At 34.5% G+C, this 24278-nt stretch overlaps 1 protein-coding gene across 5 annotated transcripts in view; it reads left to right on the top strand.

Moving 5' to 3' along the window:
• Window positions 1–24278, top strand: part of Kcnt2 (potassium sodium-activated channel subfamily T member 2) — a 344440-nt gene that overhangs the window by 246039 nt on the left and 74123 nt on the right. For 4 of the 5 annotated variants that reach the window (XM_028859443.2, XM_028859446.2, XM_037211344.1 and 1 more), the window contains exons 15-19: window positions 6989–7138; window positions 8997–9226; window positions 13049–13262; window positions 16067–16172; window positions 19710–19882. In XM_028859443.2, coding sequence (XP_028715276.1) covers window positions 6989–7138; window positions 8997–9226; window positions 13049–13262; window positions 16067–16172; window positions 19710–19882 — 873 coding nt within the window. The remainder of the gene's footprint in view (window positions 1–6988; window positions 7139–8996; window positions 9227–13048; window positions 13263–16066; window positions 16173–19709; window positions 19883–24278) is intronic. The other variant, XM_037211345.1, reaches the window with a different exon arrangement.

Raw genomic sequence — 24278 nt, 5'->3', positions numbered from 1 at the left:
TAGTTTTGCGCCTTTCCTGGAGCTCACTTGGTAGCCCAGGCTGGCCTCCAACTCACGGCGATCCACCTGGCTCTGCCTCCCGAGTGCTGGGATTAAAGGCATGCGCCACCACCGCCAGGCATATAAAAATTCATTTTTATTGATGTGAAAACAATTTGGCTTCATAATATCAATAATTAGATAACACCAAGTCATGTAACAATCTTTGTGAAGCTTGGTGAGCCTGTTATTATGTGTCTTGTGATTAATTGTATAATTTGGGGTCAGAGCAAACAGCATGCTGGAAGAAATAGATACGTTACTATCATATTTATTTAAAACAATGAAAAACTAGTATTGTAAAAGAGGTAGATTCCTACTTATGACTGCATTCCTAACTTTAAAGGCAATGTTCCATGTTGGTTTTTACTCAGTGTCACAGCATCCATCACACACAGCAAGAAAATGCAGAAGTTAAAAGTCAAATTTCACTTTCCACCATTTGTTAATATAGACTAAACAATATGAAGTTGTCAGATGAACGAGGTTCTAGTCTTTTAAAAAACATGAACATATTGAATAATTCAATGCAATTTTGACATAGGGACAGAAGTTGCTGTCTAATAAGGCTTCAAGATGTTGTATTTGGAGCAGGAAATTCCATTTAACTCTTGATATATCCACATGAGAAGTATTAGTGATGAGAAAAAATTTAAAGTAAAACTAAATTAGCTTCTTTTACTGTATTTATATTATCTGTATTGTGTGTGTTTGTTTTCTTAAATTTATAAACACAACACACTCAGTTCATATGTAAATTTTATGTTATTATATTGAAGTTGACTCTTTAGTATTAGACAATCAATGTGGGTAGGTTTTTTTGTTTGTTTGTTTGTTTTGTTTTTCCCCTGTCAGAGACTATTTCTCCTGCTCTCAGCACTCCTTGGTTGCCTGTAGTTCTTGTCTAAGGCTGAGGATCTATAAGTTTCTGCCCTTCCATAGTAACATATCTGTTGGTGTTATCCTTGTTTAGATTGGGCTTAGGCAGGCATGTATATTAGACTTCATGGGGGTACTTTTGCTGACTTTTCTCTCTACCAACAAGATAAAGAGAAACAAGGTATTTTCTATCTAATAGTCACTTCTCCACCAACTTCGACTCCCTACTTTGTACCAAGATAAACCAGCTATCCTCCCTGTAACTCAGACTCCCACTAAAATGTACTTAGTGCCCATTGGTATTGTGAATAAACTTTTACTGAAAAAAAATAGGAAAAATACGTATTGAAAAATAGGTCATGGTTATTGTCTTATTCAAAATGTTTCCAAAGGAAAAAATACAAATAAACCCAACCAAGAGGTGAAAGACTTATACAATGAAAATTTAAGAATCTGAGAAAAAATATAAAGACACTAAAAAATGAAAATATAATACCATGCTCATGGTTTTTTCAAAATAATTTTGGCGAAAGGACCATTCTCTCAAAATCTAGTTATAGATTCAATGCAATTCCAATCAAAATATCTACCTAGCTTCTCATTGAAATAGGAAAAGAAATCCTAAAGCTCATATGGAATCACAAAAGAATCAAAAAAGAAAAAGCAATACTGAGCCAATGCTGGTGGAATTACTATTTCAGACCTCAAGAACATTACAGAGCCAGTCATAAAACCAGCATGGTAGCCAGATGTTGGTGATGCACACCTTTAATTCCAGCACTTGGGAGGCAGAGGCAGGTGGGTCTCTGTGAGTTTGAGGACAGCCTGGGCTACAGAGTGAGTTCCAGGACAGTCAGGTCTGCACAGAGAAACTCTATATTAAGAAAAAAACAAAACAACAAAACAAACAAAAAAACTGTCAAACAATAACAACAAAAACAAACAACAAACAAAAAACCAGACAAATTAACAAAATAGTATTTGGGCGAAAAAAGACATATAGACCAGAGGAACAAAATTGAAAACCCAAACATAAGCATGTATGGCCATCAAAAAAATATACCAGAGGAAAATCTGTATCTTCACCCAATGAAGAAGAATGATATCAACTCATATCTATCCCCTCTCACAAAAACAAACAAACACAAAAAACAAAAAACCCCACAAATTTTAAAAGCAGAATTTACTCTGAGTTAAATGGAGGTCACATCTTGGGAACACAGTAGTGAAGTGACATTATCAGTTCCTCCTGAGGGCTTTTTATTGAGTAAAACAATAACATAATTTCTATCATAGTGTTATGAAAGGAGAAGTGAAATTACTACTACAAAGCTGACTTGAGCAGAAGGTCTATATGGAGGAGCCTTAGCTGGAAAATGGAGTTTTGTTACGAAAATACTCAGGTTTTAGACAGAGTAAATGATCAGCAGAAATTTAATACTACTCTTGGCTGGAGTGGAGAGGAGGAGGCATGATGCTGTGACCCCTCAAAGGTAACAGTGATCACAATTTTCAACCTCATAGACTTTTTCACAAGACAATTACAAAAAAAATGATCTGGGGCTTTGAAATTTAATTTTTCAGTCTTTTAAAAATAGAAGGTTTGTACTTATCTAATGGAGTGCATTCTTGCAATTTAATCGTGTATACTCTGTATAATGGTAATTCACATTTCCATCTTTCCCAATATCATTCCCTTGCATTGAGAAACTTCACATGCTCCTTCATCTTTATTACAACACAGAGAATGTGTAGGACCAATACTGGAGGCAAAGATGAGTTAGGACTTGTTTAAAAATTTAAACATTGATGGAGAAAAGGACAAACCAGTTGTTAGCTCAAAGGAACCACGGGTGGTAGCCATCATTACTTGCTGGGTCTAGCAAATAGCCTCTTTTGTCTTTGCTCTTCTTCGAGCTATTCTTAGTACAATGATAAGAGAAACTTTTGTAAAATGTAAGTGCATACCTTTGCACTTATTTAAAATCCCCAGTGGCTGCCTAGTCATTTCAAGTAATTGTTACATCTGTTGAATGATAAGTTTGTGCAAGGGCACCCATCTGAGTCAGCCCTCACTTCTTATCTTTCTCCAACAACTCAAACTAATTGGCTTCTTTGCTCTTGTTGGGCATACTGGGCATTCCTGTGTTTAGGGGAAGCACCTGTTGCTGTGGCTTTTGCTGTCTTGCCTGCTCTTTTTCCAGACAGCCACAGCGAATCTTCTTCATTCACATTTGCTTTAACCCCTGGTCTCTCAGTATGGAATTCCTGGGTCATTGTACTTACATTAAAATTACGTTCTGAAAACTTAGTCTCCTTTTCACATTATTTTTTCTCCACAAAACTCACTACTAAGGTATATTCTTAGTAGACCCTAACTACCCTCTCCGTTTTGTTAAATTACCGTAACATTGAATCTAAAACCATCTTTGCACATAATCACTGTTTTGTGAGACTGTATATTATCAGTATTTGATGAAATTTCCACATCTTCTTTCAGAAAAACAGCCCGAGTTTCATGAAGAAAAATTTATATCTTTACAATTAGTGAAAAGTAAATGTTCTTGGTTGCTTCTTTTAGGGAAGTCATGAAAAGGATTCCCAATGATGTGACGTTTCTTGAGAGGGGGAATAAGGTTATAAAGTAGCACGATGAGAAGCACATAATAGAGGAAGATTTTCTGAATAGACTGAATTTTATAGCTTTTGCTCTCTTCCTCAGTTCCATATTATGTTACCATTTCACCTTCTGAATTAGATTTATGATTCTCCTAAAGGGATTTTAATACATTTGCATGACAACTTTCAGACCCTATGATCATTTTGTATCTCAGATAAACCCTGACGAATTGCCAGCATGTTCTCTAACATTGCCGGACCTTCAGTAGGCTTTGATTTTTGCCAAAAAGAAATTTTTTTCCCCACAAAGAATCATCAGTCTTAATAGATTTGAGAGATACAGCTTAAAGGGTCAAAAAGACTTGTTTTCACTCATGGGTTCTGAGTAATTTCAGTATGTCCACAGAGCAGCTCATTTGTGCAATGGTAGCATGAAACAGAGGCTTCTGATAAATTGGTGGAGCAGTAAGCAGGGATGGCTAGACCTGACCTACAGGTAGCAATAGCCTCCAAAGGCCACTACCTAATAACCCATTTGCCAGCCAGGCTTCACAACCCTAAGCCTCTACAAATGTCAAATGGGTCCCATATGCTAGGGATGAACTGTTTCAAACATGAATCTGAAGGGAACAGCTGAGATTCAAACCATAATGTTTAGGAAGCAGTAGTTAGAAGTAACACATGCAATCAACAGGCAAATGTGTCTTTTCCAAATTATTTCTAAAAAGATGCTTTAACATTAAGAAACACATATTTTTTAACTGTGACTGCAAATACATTGGCAAATACATTTAAAGTAAGCATAAAAATTGGAAGAAAAGAAGTTGTTACAAACCCCCACCAAAAAAAAATCAACATTTTCTGAGTATTTTTATCTTTATATCAACTTAGTGCTATATTTAGCTTACATCATTCTATCTGATACAATAAAGTTAATGCTGTTTTTCACAAAAGGATAATTTCAAATAAATAGAAAGTCAAATTCTGAAGTTTGCAGAATTGCCATTCAAATCTGGTAATTAGACTACAGAGCCCAAGATTTTGACACTTTAAGACACTCATAAAGGTATAAAGAAGATGGGACCTCTACCTTTATGTATTTGTTGCTAATTGACACTTTGAAAATGTTGATGAGTTCATTTCTTAAATAATCCCTTCAAGTCATACTCTGACTTTAAATTGGTTCCTTGAATACTAATTATTATAAGTTCATTTTTTTTTTTTTTTTTTTTTTTTTTTTTTTTTTTCGAGACAGGTTTTCTGTGTAGCTTTGCGCTTTCTGGAGCTCACTTGTAGCCAGGCTGGCCTCGAACTCACAGATATCCGCCTGGCTCTGCCTCCCGAGTGCTGGATTAAAGGCGTGCGCCACCAACGCCCTGCTCATCATTTCCTTTTTTCCTTTAAGAATTTATAGAGATTAAATGTAGATATTTTTTCATTCAACTTGTACTGATTTTGCTGTTAGAGTCCATAATCTTTAATCTGATTTAATCTTAAATGTACTGAAGCAAATGGGGAAATCTGCTATGGGACTTTTATGATTTTCATATGAATTGAATTTCCAAAGCCACAGAACTAGGCAGAATATTCTAGAGCTAAAGAAACTCCACGTTTTCTTGATGTACATATCTTCTTTTAAAGTACATTCAACAGCCCTCTTAGTCAATTTTTAATTGTTATTACAAGTTGTCAAAGAGTGAGTAATTTATACACAAGCAAGCTTTATTTTTGACATTTCAGGAGTTTAAAAGTCTAAAATTTAGATTCTGGCATATGAGGACTCTGGTCTGCATTCTTTTTTTTACAGTACATAATTGTTTCATTTATTGTAATTAAACAATAACTCTATAAACAATCTAAAGAATTGTTAGAAACAAGGCAACAGTAAGACATAAAAATGGTAAGACGATCATACCATGAACCACTGTGAAAGGTCTGGGGATGGACACAAGACATGTCTCTTAATCAGTAAAAAGACAATGTATTATTTATAATTGCTGGCAGAATTAGCTAACAAGAAATATATTTGAACCACATTGTTGTTCACTCTACACTAATCAAAAATAAAAACTCAGTGAAGCAAGTAATGTAGGCCTATAAGAGTATTTCCTATAATCATAAGCATATTTAGCATATATACATGCAATTTTATTCTTCCAAATGAGAGTTGCTATTTTGTTTGGGAAAGAGATATTTTAGGAAACAATTTGATAGATATGAGAATAGTATAATCAAATCTTTACTATTCGGAGGGACAGAGAAAACATACTTCTATTTTTTTTTCCTTTGATTTTATTTTACAATACCATTCAGTTCTACGTATCAGCCACGGATTCCCTTGTTCTTCCCCCTCCTATCCCCCTCCCCCTCTTCCCAGCCCACCCCCCATTCCCACTTCCTCCAGGGCAAAGCCTCCCCCGAGGACTGAGATCAACTTGGTAGACTCAGTCCAGGCAGGTCCAGTCCCCTCCTCCCAGACTGAGCCAAGCGTCCCTGCATAAGCCCCAGGTTTCAAACAGCCAACTCATGCAATGAGCACAGGACCTGGAAGAGGAGGCTAGCTCTTCAGAACTGATGATGACTCTAAACCACTCTGGTGTTTAACTCTTATTGCCTACCTACCCCCAAAGGCCTTAAGCACAAATGCTACCACATGAATGGAAGCAACACATGCATTTTGAAGGGGTATAAATATCAAATCTATTCCTAGAACCCTTATGCAAAAGTGTATTTCACAAATATTTGTCCTTTTTGAGGCATGCACAGCTTGGAGGAGCCTCAGCTACTAAATGGACAAAAGTTAACATTATATACTTTTGCAAACTCAAATTGATGTCCTGAGAAACACAATTTTAAACACGAAGTAAATTAGGTATCTGTAAGCGTCAATCTGTGTTGTAAGGTAAATTTAGCTGTATGACAAAGACAATGAAACAAATTCTGCACATTGGACATGGAAGTAGCCTTTCCACAAACAGGGAGGAAATCAAATGCTTGAGTTCATGAAGCCATGGCCAGAGCAAATACTTCAAACATTGAGCCTTGTCAAAGTCCATTTTCTTTTTTTTTTTTTTTGGGTTTTTTTGTTTTTTTGTTTTTTTGTTTTCGACATTTCTTTGTTAGCTTTGTGCTTTCTGGAACTCATTGTAGCCAGCTGCCTCGACTCACAGAGATCCGCTCTGCCTCCGAGTGCTGGATTAAGCGTGCCCACCGCCCGGCTCAAAGTCCACTTTCTACCAACACACTATTCATCAAGTTTTCATGTTATATGTGGTGCTGAATTTCATGTAATGTAATGCCATCATTTGGAACTCAGAGGCCCACGAGCGCAACCCCTCTACTTGTGTTGGCTAGTCCTTAGCTTTTGGGATGGGCTGTCTGACCTCTGCTGTCATTTACCCAAATTCACTGTCTTTTCCTCTGCGTGTATGTGTGTGTGCTTACGTTGCAGAGAAGGGCAACAGTCTCCAGAACAGTGGCAGAAGATGTACGGGAGGTGCTCAGGAAATGAAGTCTATCACATCGTTTTGGAAGAAAGTACATTTTTTGCAGAATATGAAGGGAAGAGTTTTACCTATGCCTCTTTCCATGCACACAAAAAGTATGTTTCTGCTTCCAGTGGAGAATTTCATCAACCAGTCAATCAGACCAGTTTCAATCAGTTTTCCAAAGTGCTGTCCATATTGGTGCTCATGAATTTCAAGTGTTTTAACTTTTAGCATTGGTTTTATTCTAATTTAACTATAAAATTTGTAGTACCTATAAGTTTAGTTTACCAGGAGGAAAATATGTAAGGAATATTCTACCACATCTGTGCTCTTCATAATATCCTAGCCAATTATGAATTAATAACCTTACAACAATGAATCTTGTTACATAAATCAAATGTAAAGTGATGTTTAGTTTTATTTATACTTATAATAACAGAAACACTTGAAAATAACAGAACAAAAGGAGAAAGAAAAAAATCACATTTTCTTCCTTTGGTCTTTTGAGTCTGGGTATCATGTATCTTAAGCTAGCTTCAAACTCACTATGTGGACAAACATAACCTTGGTTACTTATTTTCCACTTTCACTTCTGAAATAACACATAATAATCTAAAAAATAAATAAACATTAATTTGTTTATAGCCCTTTCATTGTCCAAAAGGAATTATACATTCTAGTTTAGCCAGGGGAATTTTTTTCTTCTCCTTTTTGGACAAAATTAATTTCTTAAGTAATAAAAATGATTATCAAAAATTATCTATGTAAAAGTATTTAAGTGGAATCTCTTTGTACACTTTATAACAATATATTCCATTTAATTAATACATAGTGTACACAAATTTTATTCTCAATGATTCTACTTATACATACTTTACTACTAAATCCATTTTAAATTTGACTTACTCACTTACTCTGTGTGGGTTTAAGATGAATTTTGAAAGTTAGAACATTACTAAAGGGGGGGCTGGAGAGATGGCTCATGAGTTAAGAGCAATGACTGCTCTTCCAGAGGACCCAGGTTCAATTCCAGCACCCACATGGCCACTCACAAATGTCCATAGCTCCAAGATCTGACACCCTCACACAGACATACAAAATGCCAAAGCACATAAAATAAAAATATATAAATTATAAAAAAGAACATTACCAAAGAGCAATAAGAAATATTTTAATACAATATTACTCTCAACATTTTTAATTTCTCCTACTGAACATGTACAACCATTGAGGACTATTTTAAATGTTTCTTTCTAAAGCTGAATGTATGAGAAGTGGTAGAAGTCACAGCAAGGGTGATTCAGACTCATCATTTCTTTTCACATGACATTTCATGAAAGTCTCCCTTATGCCAATAGATTATAAACATTTTGAGCAAGGTAAGAAATATTGTTCAGCCAGGTGGTGGTAATACATGCCTTTAATCCCAGAATTGGGAGGCAGAGGCAGGTGAATCTCTGTGAGTTGAGTTCAAGGCTAGCTTGGTCTACAAAGTGAGTTCCAGGACAGCCAGGACTGTTACACAGAGAAACCCTGTCTCAAAAATTAAAAAAAAAATTAAAAAAAAGAAATATTGTTCATAATTTTGACATTAGTAGTTATCTTAAAAATATAAAACACTATTACCACTACTGTATGACCAGCAGTCTAATATTTTACATTGTCCTACACTTTGTCATTCATATATATATATATATATATATATATATTATATATATATATATACATATATATATATATGGCATAATGCTTATGACAAATTAAATTTAATTGATTTTTCCTTTGAAAATTAGATTATCAAATGTTACAATCCTCTCAAGCTTCCTAATTTTATTATTCGATGCTCTTATTTTGTTCTGTTTGCTTATAGTAGATCAACTTTCTTACAAATGTAAGCAATTAAAAGAACAAAAAGTTAAATCTTTTCCAAATTGTAATTCTTAAACTCTTATATTCTTCTTTTAAATTAAGGTTTGGTGTCTGCTTGATTGGTGTTAGGAGGGAGGATAATAAAAACATTTTGCTGAATCCAGGTCCTCGATACATTATGAATGCTTCAGATATATGTTTTTATATTAATATTACCAAAGAAGAAAATTCAGCATTTAAGAACCAAGACCAGCAGAGAAAAAGCAATGTGTCAAGGTCATTTTATCATGGGCCTTCCAGATTACCTGTCCACAGCATCATTGCCAGCATGGGTCAGTACATACTCGCTGGAATTACCTTTAGTGTTTTTTTTTTTGTTTGTTTGCTTGTTTTTTAATAGAAATACACATCTCTATTACTAGATATTCATAGTCAGGTTCAAAACTTGTTTCTGTATATTATAAACCATGTATGATTACATAATATAGATAAAAATTCTATACTGTTGATGTAAGAACAATGCAAGATTACCAAAAAAAGTATTCAATAATTACTTTCTGTTTCTGATTTTAAGTGCTTGCCTTGTATGTTTTTCTTTTTAATATTCTGTATAATAGTTAGTTGGGAGTATTTCCAATGTTTTCTGTACTTTCAAAACTTACTCCATCTTACCCTCATCATTTATTTTGGCATTTATGACACAAAAAATGAAATAATAAACATCCAGTTAAAATGAAATTCATTCAAGTTTTCCACTAAACCACCCACAAACCTATAAGTGTAAAATTCCTTGTATTAAGGAATATATGCCATTCCCTTTATGTATTCATTGTTTTCACTGTTCAGTAAGCCCTCTTTCTTTTCTCTTTGGGGTATTTAACTTGAATTGGATTCATCTTTATTATTCTTAACACTATCCTTCCCATAAAATCACTGCTATTTCTCCACCCTTCCATACATACCCAATACAATACATAAGCCTGTTGAGCTTCATGATTTTATTCCCCTGCAAATTTCTCAAAATGGTTGTCTTCAGATGTGGTTTCAAATTGCATGCCCCTTATATCTGTCTTCACCCCAATCTGCAGTCATAGAACTGAATTGAATTTACAGTGGGTTCAATTCATGGCTATGGTTAAGACTGATAACAGAAAGTCACAAAACAGTGCCAGTCACAGGCTGAATGTGTAGAACAAATGCAGTAAACATTGTCATTAGTTGTATTGACATCTAAATGGAAGCAAAGGGCTGAGAGATTGTGAGAAGTGGATAAAATGCTTGCTTTGCAAATATGAGAACTTGATTTTTATCTTGAGAATCTACATGAAAGAGCTGAACATGCTAACACAGACTTGTAGTCTCAGTGCTGAAGAGGCAGAGGCAAGTAAATCCCCAGAGTCACAGTCCAGAGAGCTCACCCTTATTGTTGAGCTTAACCAAGTGGGGGACCCTATCCCCAAAAGCAAGATAGAGACTCCCGAGGAACAATAATTTTGAAATCTGGCCTCCACATATGTTTATATACTTGTTAGTGCACCCACATATACTGTGTGCCTGTACACATACAAATATGCACACATATTCATACACATGTATGCACACAAAAAAATTAAAAAGTTAAGAAAGAGGAGAAAAGAAAGGTTCCAAATAAGATGACAGATAAACCTCAGTTACCTCAAGAAAGTCAGAGATACAGTTGTAGGAAATTTATTGATCTGTAATTTTAAAATCCTGGATTTTTTTTTCTTTTTACTCTTTTGGCTCTTTGCTCTTTGTCTCTAAGGATGCCCACCACCCAGATCCCAAATAAATTACATGAGGCTTATTTTGTCTTATAAATGCCCAGCCTTAGCGTGGCTTTTTTCTAGCCAGCTTTTCTTAAAGTATTCCATCTACCTTTTGCCTCTCGGCTTTTATCTTTATTTCTTCTATATACCTTTCTTCCTTACTCCGTTGCTGGCTCTGCAGCTTGGTGGCTGGCCCCTGATGTCCTCCTCTCCTTCTTTTCTTACTTCCGGATTTTCTTCCTAGATTTCTCTTATTTACTCTCTCTGCCTGTTAGCCCCGCCTATCCTTTCTCCTGCCTTGCTATTGGTCATTCAGCTCTTTATTAGGCCAATCAGGTGTTGTAGACAGGCAAAATCACACAGCTTCACAGAGTTAAACAGCTGCCACATAAAAGAATACAACACATCTTTGCACCATTAAACATTGTTCCACAGCATAAGCAAATGTAACACATCTTAAAATAATATTCCACAACACGACAGGAATAGTGTTATGTGAAATGTGTGACTATCATCCCAAACACATACCCTGAAAACCCAGTGCCCTAGTATATAACCTTATTGGAGATAGGAGGTTTTTTTTAGAAATTAAATTAAAATGGGATCACTAGAGTTAATATTATTTACATGTGACTAGTGAACTGACAGAAAGATTAAATACATCATAGACACACACACAGGAATCTGATGTGAAAATATGATGGAGATGATGTCAATCATCAACCCCAGAATGATACCTGGAACAGAGATATCCCTCAGCATCCTCAGGAAAAAAATCACAACAATATGAAGACCTTTATTCTGAAATTTTATCCTTCAGAACTATGAAAAATTAATCCTTGCCATGGTATCTAGTTTATTCCATGTTTTTGTGGAAACGTTAGCCAACTATTAAACATAACATGAGATTCATCTAGAAACAATAGAATAGAATAAAGTTGATGAATAAATTAAATACATTAGATACTATAGTCTGAAGACCTATGATCCAAAAATGGATTTTCACAAAAGATAAAGGAAATGGTCAGTGACAAAAATAAAGAGTTTTCCCACCTTGAAACCACAGGTGACCTCTTTAGAGTAGAGCAGAAGACCTCAGAATGAACAAAGCATTTGTGAGAGAAAAAGATGTTGTAAGAAAGTCTTGTTTTTTGTAGATCTAACTGCTTTTTCAGATATCCCTGAAGGATTACAAATTTCTCATGCTCTTTCTCTGGACCCAAACTACTGGCAGATATCAGTATTGGCAGGATACCTGACAACAGACAAAATATAGCATGCTTCTGTCAATATGTTACCTGTGGTATGAAAGATAGTAACTAGGTATTTGGAGGTGATGTACAGTCAGATCTATTGGCAAGAAGATTATGTAAATATGTCTTTGAAAGTGAAAAAGTATTTAACACACAATGTTGGAGCAGTTTTCTGTGAAGAAAGATATATGTATTATCTTCTAATTGAAACTAAGAGAGAGTTTAATGAGTGTATATGTTGATGGGGAGGAGTGTCTCAATTTGTTTTTGACACAGTCCTGAAAAGAATCCTGAGATGCCATATCTTTTTCTTGTTCTGAAGTACTAGAAGACTGCATGATCATCTATAGGGGTAAATGTAGTAGATATGCACTCATTTCTACAACTTTAAGATAACAGCATACCAGATAGCTTTCCTTTGCATCAATAAATTGATTTTATAAAGTGTAAATGCCTTAAAACCCAAACCAAAACAAAACACAACAAAAATATTTCATTCTTCCTAGAAAACCTACCTCCTTTCCCAACAGAGTTGTCTTACCAGCTCTCCTCTGGTGTAGTTTTTAGTAACCACCATCATTATATTTTGCTCATACACTGAAATGACTCATTGTTGGACCTCCATCAGGACTTCACAAGAGACCAAGTCTCTTACAGGCCTCACTGCCTCTCATATCTGCACACTTGGATACAAACTCACATCACCTGAAACTACATTGGTAACAAATAATTTTTGTGAGGCAGAGTCTTTTTGGGTAGCTTTGAAACTCACTAGGTGGATAAAGTTGCCCTTGAACTCACAGATATCAACATGCATATGCCTCCTGACTGCTGGGATTAAAGGTGTTTTACTGTGTCTGGCTGACCCCAAATATAAGTTATGATATACATTTATACATTTATACGTACAAGATTTCTTACCCAGTGAAATGTTTATCTGAAAAAGAACCAAATTATATTGAGATTCAAGAGAGACTAGTCAGAGACAGACAGACAGACAGACAGACACACACACACACACACACACACACACACATTCAATTTCACCACCAAGTAATACTTATGTCACAGGTATTAGAAACATCCTAATGGATTTTCATGTTTATTGTTTTAGGTACTGTGGCTATAGACTTGCAAGACACAAGCTGTAGGGCAGCAAGTGGCCCTACCCTAGCTCTTCCTTCAGAAGGAAGCAAAGAATTAAGAAGACCTAGTATTGCTCCTGTTTTAGAGGTTGCAGATTCATCATCAATTCAGACATGTGATCTTCTAAGTGACCAATCAGAAGATGAAACTACACCAGATGAAGAAACTTCTTCAAATTTAGAGTAGGTTTGATTTTTCTAAGGAATTTTTTGGTGTTTTGGGGGGAGGGTTGCTGACACTTTTTAATTTAACTTTTTGAGAATATCCTACATAGATACATTATTTACACAATTTCCATTTCCTTCATCCTCCAACTCCACCCATGCACTCGCATTTCCCTCTCAAAGTTATGACCTCTTCATTAATAATTATTTTTACATATATAAACATTATATATATATATATATATATATACATATATATACACACACATATATAAGCATTCTGTGGATTTTACTTAGAGTTGTTTATAAATCTATGTACTTATGACTGACCCATCGGGTGGTTCATTCTTGGAGAAGACTCATTCTCATGTCATTAGTTGCCTACTGCTCTTCATCTAGTGGTGGGACTTAAGTCTTTTAGAGCCTTGAAATTATGGAAGGGGATAATTTTTTTTTTCTTTCTGGATAACCTAGAATCATCACTCCATGGTTCTACTGAAACATTCTTCTATTAAGCATTTTCTCACCACAGAGTACTATAAAACATCAATTTTCTGCCTTCAATGTATTCTTCCAGTCTGTTTTTTTTCTAAATTATCTTTTATACTTAATGGAAAAATATATAATTTTGTTTCTGTATAATATAAATTGTATTTTCAAAGTTGTATTTCATTCTTCTGCCCTTTTATCTTTAATTTCTTTATTCACATCTATTTTGAAGTTTGCAATAGTGACTTCACTCACTGTTGTGACAAAATCAAAAGCAGCCTAAGGACAGAAATGCTTATTTTGGATCACAGTTTGAGATTACATTTGATCATGACAGAGAATGCTTGGTGGCACAAGATGGCTTGTTACATTGCACACTCAGTTAGAAGGGAGAGACTGGGTGGAAGGCTGGTGCCCAACCGACATTCTTCCTTTTTGTTAAGTATAGGACTCGCTACCTAAGATGTGGGTCTTTCCACATCAGTTAGACTTCATTGAAATCATCCTCATCTATAAATATATATCCTAGGTTATTTTAAAGCCTGACAAGATGACAAGCAGGATTAACCATCATGATGTTCAAAAATTTATCCAATGACATATTCAAATACAGTATTTTCTCATTTCACCCTTTAGCATTCATTTTTTTTTTAAATTTGGAAGCTAGACATAGTTTAAATTTACAAATGCAAGACATATTCATCTTTTATTAAGTTTCTACTCTCTATCTATATGCATAATAGTCATCACATTTAAGCCTATCCTAGATGTTTACATGTGTTATCCTCTGCATTATATTGTCATAGGAAAGCTGAAAGAACAGGAGTCTATATATTGTCCTGTTCTCTCAAAAGATTTATTTGCCATCCCAGATTCATCTTATAATCCTTGTTTGCAAATAAGCAGTCTGACTTCAATTTATCTGTAAATCATGTGTGATTGCCGCTTCATTGCATTATGCAAAGCCTAATTGAAATGATGGAGAAAAAGTGTTGTGCTGAGCAACCAACAGCATTAGTCCTTACAAGTATTGTCACTGGGACTAATGGTATCAGGCCAGTCATCACTAATCATATCTCACAGTAGAGTTCATATAAATTCATTCGGTATTTTATTGAACTAAAACTGAGCTGTCATTGAAACTCATAAAAAAATAACTTTAAATTCATCCACAACTTGTATTTGTTTCAGAAAATGTCAATGTGCTTGTAGACAAAGTCTTGTCTTAAAGAATTCTGTTTTCCAAATACTCAAGTACATTTGTAGAATACAGGAGGGGAAACCAGCAGAATGGGCAACCATCCCTGCCGGCAACCATCCTTCTAGGAAATGATGTTTTAAAGTGTGAATGAAACTTTTTTTTTTAGATTTCTAAACCATGGAGTGTAAAAAAGAGTGTTTTATAAGAAAATCAAAGAAATATTAAAGTAACAATGATGATTACAGCTTCTAAATTTATAAAATGTGCACAATTTAATCTCCCAAAAAATAGTGTCTAGAAAATACTTTCAACAAGGTCTTAACTTCATTGGTGTCTCAGGAAAAGTTATCACAAATCAAGAGCTTCCCTTTTGGATGAGAAAATATTGCTTCAAGTAATTTCCTTTTATTTGCTAATTAACATTTATGCTTCTGCCCTTTAGAAGTTCCATGTTCCACACTGGTGTAGCCAAAATGTGCAGGTGGCTGTTTTTAAAAGTCAGTAAACAAACTAAATGTCTTTGATAATATTTTAAGAACAATTCCAGGAAAAAATCCTGTTTTTGACTAATTAACTTACTTTTTCTCCTTTAGTTATGTGTGCATGGCTAATGAATATTGATACAGCAAAATGTTATAATGCATTTTGCTTTAAATATACTTTGTAAGGCATAATATTACTATTTGTTATGGATACATGTTTATGTCTCCAAGGATGAGGATTGAGAAATGTTTGCTAGAAAGGAACAACTGTCACGTATTTATGTTTCTTGTTGCAGTTACTCATTTCTCTAGGTGAATCAAAGACAAATGCCCCTTTAGTGAGTTCAACATGAGTATTAATGACTGTGGTCCAATGATGCTAATTTCATGAGTGGAAAATTCAGACCTCATATAATTTTATGTGACAGGAAATATTTTTTTGCTATTTAAAATTATAGGTCTCAAAACTTTATAATGAGTCATATTTCATTATAATTTGCCTCACTTTTCCTAAACTGTGTGATTTTCATAATATGATGGAAGCATGGCTTTACTGATTCTAATATGATCATGCAGTAGATAAGGGTCACATCTGAGGGTTCTGGCTTTCCTTGACACCTCCAGGACTAACATCTCCTATTGCTTTCCAGATATGCCAAGGGCTACCCTCCTTACTCTCCATACATAGGAAGTTCACCTACTTTTTGTCATCTACTTCAAGAAAAAGTACCTTTCTGCTGCTTAAGATTAGACAAGGTAATGATTTCCTATTGACATGATTGCCCCAATAATAAAATTATAGCATGAGCTATTGAACATATTTAAATAATTTTATATTATTTGACTAAAATACATTGAAAGTGTATTGCTTAACATATAAACTCGGTTATATAATGGTTAATTATATTTTTTATCCTCACTAAAATAAATGACACAAATGTTTTATCCTTATACTTAATTAACCAATTTAGTTATGTTTTTTAAAATTGAAGACAGAGGCGCAAAACTCTTAAAAAAACTTTTTGGTTATTATTTAATTGTAATTTGTGGTAGGTAGTATATTAAATCTATATTTTAAAAATAATTTCTTGACTAAATGAGAAAAGTACATTTACGAGTAGACTGAAGCTGATCTGTCCTGCCTCATATCTCCTTCCCACATTTTTTATGTAGTTCTCTCTCTTCCTTCCTGAATGATTTAAAGAATTTCCTCAGAACAGAACAGTCTGAGAATGTGAACATTTTTGTCCTTTTCATTAATTTTATGTTCCCGAGTAATGAGGAAATAGGTTAAAGTGAAACATTGCACCCCCTAAAGAGATTCAAGCATGCCCTGAATCTTAAACAAGGATTTCTTCATTTATTCTTTATTTGGGGTTAAAATTATAATGCCAGTACCTTTCAAAGCCTGTACAACTTAAGAAAATCAATTCACACATAAAAGTTCAGCTCTCTCATCTGTAAAATGAACATAATTTTAATGCTATGAACTCCACAGTGCTCTTAGAAGGGTTATGTTAGTCAGTATATTTAAGTTAAGGCAGTTAATTATTAAGTCCGGTTTCCATTCATTTTGTTCATATTCTTGATGTTTTCTTTGTTACAAATGTTGTCTGTTGCTGCTCTTGAAGAATATCTCAAGAATATTTGAAAGCTCCAAACTTTATCTATCTGAAGTTGGCCAGTGCATCGTTCTCTTGCTCCTAAGTATCCCATGTAGTTCCATTCTCATTGGGAATTCTATTTCTCAGGGCCTTATTAGTTTGATGTCCTTTTTTTATTTTTGAAGCATTTTATATTACTGGTCAACTCTTTTGTGTTGCTAAATTAATGGATGTCAACAGTGTTATTCACCTGCATTGACTCCTTCCACGGCTACATTTTCCTGAGCCATGTTCTTTGCAAGTACAGTACTTTGGAAGTTTTCCTTCAATAAGATTCTTAGCATATATTTTAAGGACCGTGGTGCCTGGACTCATTATTGGTGGCACTACTTCTTATTAAAAAATATATAGTTATGGAGGTGGCAAGGAGGATCAGGAAACCAAAAGAGTAAAAGTGAATTATCACCAAGCAATTGATCTAATTCTCGCTGTAAGGCTCAGCTCTTGAAGAAGAGGATTAGGGGCCCAGTAGAGGATCTTTAAAAGCAGTTTATTAACAGTGTTCTGCTCCATTAATAAAGGAAAATTGTGTAGTTTTATTGATTCATGGCTATAGAGGAGATTATTGGATATTTGAGTAATGTCAGGCTGGTATAATAGGGTCTGCTCTGAAAATTGAAGTTTACTTTGGGATTATGGGATGGCATTAATCAGTTGGCTCCACTGTGTCTTGAAGTGTATGGATTGGGATGGCATTATCATTCTGTCCCAGTGTCAATTGACTGTTCTGGCCAAGCTGTTTCACCATTACCTTCTCATTGTCTCCTTGGATTTTCTTAATGACTGTGTCCCTTCCATGTCTTCATAAGCCATATAGTTCTCTTACCTTTTGATATTTCATCGTTTTGCAGTTCTATTTGTTCTAAGCCTTCACCCATTAGTGTTCTCCAACCCCTTTCTTAGTGACACTGTTTATTTCTTTGTTTGGCTGTAGATCTTGAATATCAGAACTAAAAAAATTTGGAACCTGCATCCTATGGAGACTTGTTGCCCATGTCCTTTGCTGTTTTCTTCCTTTAGATATTTTTCTCCTGCTTTCCTAATATCATTTTCCTATGGCCTCATTTTCAGCTGTTGGAATTTCTGCAAGTGAGATCAGGTGGTTCACAAAGTTTCTCATTATGTCTTTCTTTTTACCTTTATCCTGGAAGGATAGTTTGCTTGGTTTCCAACTCTACAATAGTTTTTTTCTTCCATGCCTCTGTCCTTCTGACTACTGCTATCCATTGCAGCTAATCACTCTTTTTCCATGGCTGATTAATATCCTGTAATCTTGGCTGTTCTATGCTTTCATAATAATGTATAGGACTATGCAATTTTGACTATTCATTTGGATTAGGGTTCACTGACTTTTGGGCATTTTGTGACTTGGTCACTTCTAGAAAATCCTCAATTAATGTTTATTTGAATAAGGTTTCTGATTTCTATTTCAGTTTCTAGCTTTTATTTTTTGTCCTGTATTTTCCATTTGGGATGATATTTCATCTCTGTTTCTGCAGTTGATAAATTATTTGAATTTTTTCACTATTGGAATTTGAGCTTGGTGTTTCATACAGGCTCAGAATGAGCTATAATACTGACCTGTAACTTCAGATCTGTATTAAATTTTGGGTTACATTGCTCAGCTTGAAAGGATATATAAAAATAAATATAACACATTTAAACAACTGTCTTGGATATTAAATAGGATTTTGTTAATTCTTTAAGTGTTTTTTCTTATTTCTTTAAACATATTGCACATTATTTTGTGACTCTCATAATATCCAAATCTGTAGTCTTTATAGATTTAATTGTTTCTATCATTTTTCACACATGGTGCTTCATTTCCACCATTTCAAAAATAATTTTATTAAAGAATAATGGCATGAATACTTCATAGGTAAGGAACACACAGAGAACTAACTAATATCAATCCAGGTAAATAAAAAGGAGTTTGTGTAGAGGTGTATAATAATGAAGAAAAACTACCAAAGCTGCTAAGTATACAGATAATTTAGCTTGAAAACAGTCTTGATTTAGTAATGTTAATTAGTTTCTTCTGAGTCTGATCTCTCAGCAATTGAGTCAGTTTTTCCAACAACTTAGTGCTCACTGCAGCTCTTGTGATGAGTTCTGATCAAGAGTTGTGCTTTGTTTCTTGTGTATTGCTTTTTACACTTTAGCCCTTCTATGCACTTCAACAGCTCACTTTTCTTCTTGTATTGCTTTTCTGTTTTATTTTCTTTTTTAATTGCATGAATTTAGGTACCTAGGAATGGGAATATCCCTGAGGCTTTTTAATCATAGCATCAATATATTTTGGAAATGGAAATCCCATGCCTATGCTACAGCAAAGCAGATACTGAGTGGCTATACAACAATAACTTGTAACTTTTTAACTTGCCATGCAGCCCGTACACACAGTCCTCTCTCAGCATCACGTTGTGTACTTCCCTCTCCTTTGCATTATTCATCACACGTTTATTTCCTACATCAGGTTGGAGAACTAGGCAACGACAAATGTAACTATGATCCAATCTGTTAGAAAATTAGCTAGATCAATTTTACATAACCATATATCCTAAATTCTTTGACCAAATTTTATTGGAGTATAAAAATGGCATTTCTTTGTATAATTTTTCTTCTCTAGAGTTGCCAGCATAACTACTATGAGGACGCAAAAGCCTATGGATTCAAAAATAAACTAATTATAGTTGCAGCTGAAACAGCTGGGAATGGATTATATAATTTTATTGTACCTCTCAGGGCATATTATAGACCAAAGAAAGAATTAAATCCCATAGTTCTGCTATTGGATAACCCGTAAGTATATTTTAAGATACACAAACAGACAGAACTTTTAATTTTACTGTACGTTAAAATAATTTACTTAAATTTACTGATACTACTTTAAATCAGATACATTATGGTGCAGAATTCATTGGGAGATAGAGTATATGCTATGGTGCAAAACATTATTGATCATGATCATGTTTCACCAGTACTACTTAAATGTCATTGCAATGGATACTTTTATTTGAAATTAGTATGCAAATGGTCATCTACTCATAGGACCAGTGGAAAGAAGCCACTGAAATACCTATCGCAAATTTCCTCTATTTAAACAACAAGCCTGGAAGACACCTGCCAAAATTGTACAGTTTTTTTCTTTAACCATTTATTATCAGAGAAGCAATAATTGATCTGCTTTTATGTGTTATACCATGGAATATCATTGTGTGTTTTACTTATGCTAATGTTCACATACAATAACAAAGAACAAGTTGTGCTGTATCACTTGTGTATGTCTGGAAAATTTTAGGATGACTTACTCTGCTAAATATGACCACTTAAGCATTTTGAAAAAATCTTACAGATGAGTACATAGGTCCCTAAATAAAATGGTCAAAGTCATTTTATTTTAAAGTTACAGTGCCCTTCACTGTAACTATAAATAAATTGGTTGTCATAAGCACAGTGTTAGAAGATATTAAAGTATATGGAAAAAACAAAAACAAAAACAGGAGCGTGACAATCAGCATGTAGATTAGCCTTCACAATAAAGGATTGTCAAGCTCCTCCCTGAATTCTGGAAGTTCTCCATAGGGAAGCTTCCAGGCCTCTAAGTTGGTAATACAGACACTTAGTTAACTAAGTAAAGTGCTCAGTTTGTGGTTGTTTTTCTATAGGTTGCCCTCATAACACTACAAACAGAATTTAAAATGGGCATTTCAGACTTTCATAGTGTCCTCGTTTTGAATGACTAGGTCAAACTGACTCACTTAAAGCCCCCAGTTATTGAAATAAAGAAGGAAGAACCTTCAAAAGAAAGAAGTGGGACTGTGTTCAGAATATCCTCTGGCGGTGGTCTGATCTGTCCTCTTCCTCATGTTATTTCAATATAAAATTTGGGTTTCTGATACATCACTCTTCCCTAAAAATATGAATTTTCTCCAAATTTAGGGGCGATGTTCTTCTTAGGGAATAGAGGTATACTCCTCATTTTCTGTCTCCAGTCTTATGAAGTAATCTTGACTCAGCCATTTATCCCCCTTATTCTCATTATCGTATCAAACATGGTCCCAACCATCCCATACTATTTGATTTTGAATACAAAGTCATTAACATTTCTGGTTCCTAGAGTATCACTTCATTCATCAGGGTTATACAGTTCTGTGGTTCTTTGTATAGCCTAACTTCCTGAAGGTGATTAATCACACAAAACATCTGAAAACTCCCTTCTCTGGATTATTGACAGGTCACTATTTCTTTTTAAGGTCACTATTTCTGTGTGCATATGGCCTTTCAGGACTATCTTCCCTGTATGAAACCATGGAGATTAATTTAGAAAGCTGATGTGCTTTCCTTGCTCATAGTTTGTAATAGTAGTGAATGTTGAGTATTCATTATGAGTCATCATATTTGACATTTTAATTTTTTTATGTGTATATATTCATATTACATAGAAATCATGGCACCAGAGAGATGTACTCAGGGATCTGGGAGTCTTAATGCTTGTGTTTAACTGAAACATTTGAATAAACTTTTTTTGTTGTCAATGATATGAAGCAGAGCTAAAGATGTAATGACATTCAGATAAAGTTCCCATGATCAATTCTAGAATTAGAACCAGCTCTGCCACAACTGATGCATTGTTCTTTCCTCTGTATTTTACCTAACTCATTGGCTTTGTTATGAACAGTATACGTTGTTTTCAGTTAGTTTTATAGGCCACAATTCAGCTTAACTTCCGATACTTACCCATTGGAAATGTATCACCCTTACCAATTGTTGACAGTTTGGATTGTAAATTTCCACATGGTGCTGTTGTTTGTGGATTTCTGCTGAGCATAATTTTAAGTTTAACATGGCTATTTAATTAATATACATTAAATATTATGATTATTTCAATTTATTTACTAAATTCCAAGGACATAATATAAAACCTTGACCTTCCTGTGTATGTCTCAAAAGTGATGTCGAACATTTTTACTCATCTATGTTCCTTTGATGAAGAAGGGGGAATCACAAACTGAACTGATGCTCCCGGGAACTCTATGCATTCTTTTCTTCCCCTTTGAAACAATGAAATACCTGTTGTTCTGAAATGGCTTCTGTTCTCCATTTATTGTACAAAATTACATAAAATGATGCTTTTCTCCCTAAAATAGATTCAAACTCCAATAGCTTTTACAATCATAATCCTTTATACTTTGGCAAGTATTATTTAATTTTGAGGATTTGACCAAGTTTACATGAGCGATGGTGAAACTAATATTAAGTGAATGACTATGGAGATAAATTAATCAAAAAGACAAAATTAATTCCATATAAAATACAGAAGTGCCCTAAATATGAAATATTAAAATGTAAATCCAGTTAATACTCTCAACACATTATAGTATGGAATAGATGTTCAGAATACTTCCAAATAGAAAAGCTTGCACATTTCAATGGTTATCAAATGAGAACCTAGCATATTGAAATCATCTTTTTCTGTAGCCCTATGGAACAACTCTGACCTGTCCACAGTTCATCAGTTCTCCTTGGCATGTGGTGTTGGAAAGATTCCAAATATTTTTATTATAGCCACTACCTTAAAGGTCATCCATCTGGAATCTAGGAGGCAGTCAAAGCTGGAATATATTACCCAAAGTTAGATAAAACAGTAACAGATCAGACAAATTTGGGCACATTCAGCATGGTATGGGGTAGCCAGGCAGTGGTGGTGCACACCCTTAATCCCAGAACTTGGGAGGCAGAGGCAGGCAGATCTTTCTGAGTAGGAGACCAGCCTGGTCTACAACGTGAGTTCAAGGACAGCCAGGACTACACAGAGAAACCCTCTCTTGAAAAACCAAAATAAAAAGATGTTCCAGATCCATGTTGGTGCCCTTAATTTTTGCACAGAATATTTATTAAATCAACCAACATTGTTGCATATAGTACCTAAACACTTCAGCTAATTTACAAACTATTGCTAAAATATATGATAAATCACCCACCCTTATCCTATAGAAATGTATGCTTTTGATTCAAGCAGACAAGATGAGATCTAAGCTTAACATCTAGAACAGCCTGGATCATATTTATTCTTGTGGCCTCATCTCATTTTTTTCTTTAATTTGAAAATCTAAATTATTCCCAGACTTAGACAATATAAGTAGCTTACTAGGACAAGATCTGACATACATGACAGCCCACACATTCCAGCTCTTCTCCTATTAAAATTATTACTATTTAAATTAATGAAAGGTCTTATGTAAAAACCCAATTGATAAGAAAACACAGTCTGAAGATATATTTCAGTGGAAGAATGCTTTCCTAGCATGTGAGAGACTCTAGCTTTGAACACTAGCAACAAATACACATGCACACACACGAACACACACCACATGCACACACATACACGGACACATACACATTGATTTTAAGCACTTGCAACAAATCTTAACATTTTTTAAAAATTATAGGTGTACAAGTGTTTTGCCTGCATGTATTTCTGTGCAATGCTTGCCTGACTGGAGCCTACAAAAGGGAGAAGTCGGGGTTTGAGACCCTGGAATTAGAGTTGGGAGCTGCCATACGGGTGCTGGGAATTATCCAGGTCCTCTGCTAGAGCGGGCAGTATTCTTAACTGCTGAGCTGTCTCTACGGCTCCTTTTCAAACAATTTAAAAAATAAATCAACTACCTAAAAGTATAGTTGTCAAATATTGATGAAATAAAACTTCACTCATAAAAGTGTTACTTTCTTTCCTGGAAGTTGAAGTGGAAATATTGTGTGTATTAATTGAATTTGATAGAAAAGGTGCTCTTGAGTTTTGCAAATTGGTAAAATTTATGAACCTTTTCACTGTCTGGCAACGTTGAGCTGCTTAGAGTTTTAATATACAAACTGTTGTTGTATGAAATTTATGAAGATGTGAGTCTTTATATTGAGAGTGTTCCTAATAGACTCTACAGTTAGGGCTGCCATCAACTAATGTGTGTATTAGTTCTACTTATTAACATTGGCTGCTTTGTATAATTTTTGACATTTTATTTTATTTATAACTGGTTAATTAGTCTCTTTTGTTTGGCTTTTGTCTATGAATTTATTCTGATCTACATCTATTTCCTTGACTATTTTATTATTGTCTTTTAGACTAAAAAAAAAAAACTAAAATATTTCTTTATGTGTAAAAAACTTGGTTTATCTATTTTGTATAAATAACAAG

This window comes from Peromyscus leucopus, chromosome 15 (genome assembly GCF_004664715.2).
Source record: "Peromyscus leucopus breed LL Stock chromosome 15, UCI_PerLeu_2.1, whole genome shotgun sequence".
NCBI lineage: Eukaryota > Metazoa > Chordata > Mammalia > Rodentia > Cricetidae > Peromyscus > Peromyscus leucopus.
The sequence above is the reverse complement of the archived record's forward strand: the minus strand, read 5'-3'. Positions and strand labels throughout refer to the sequence as shown.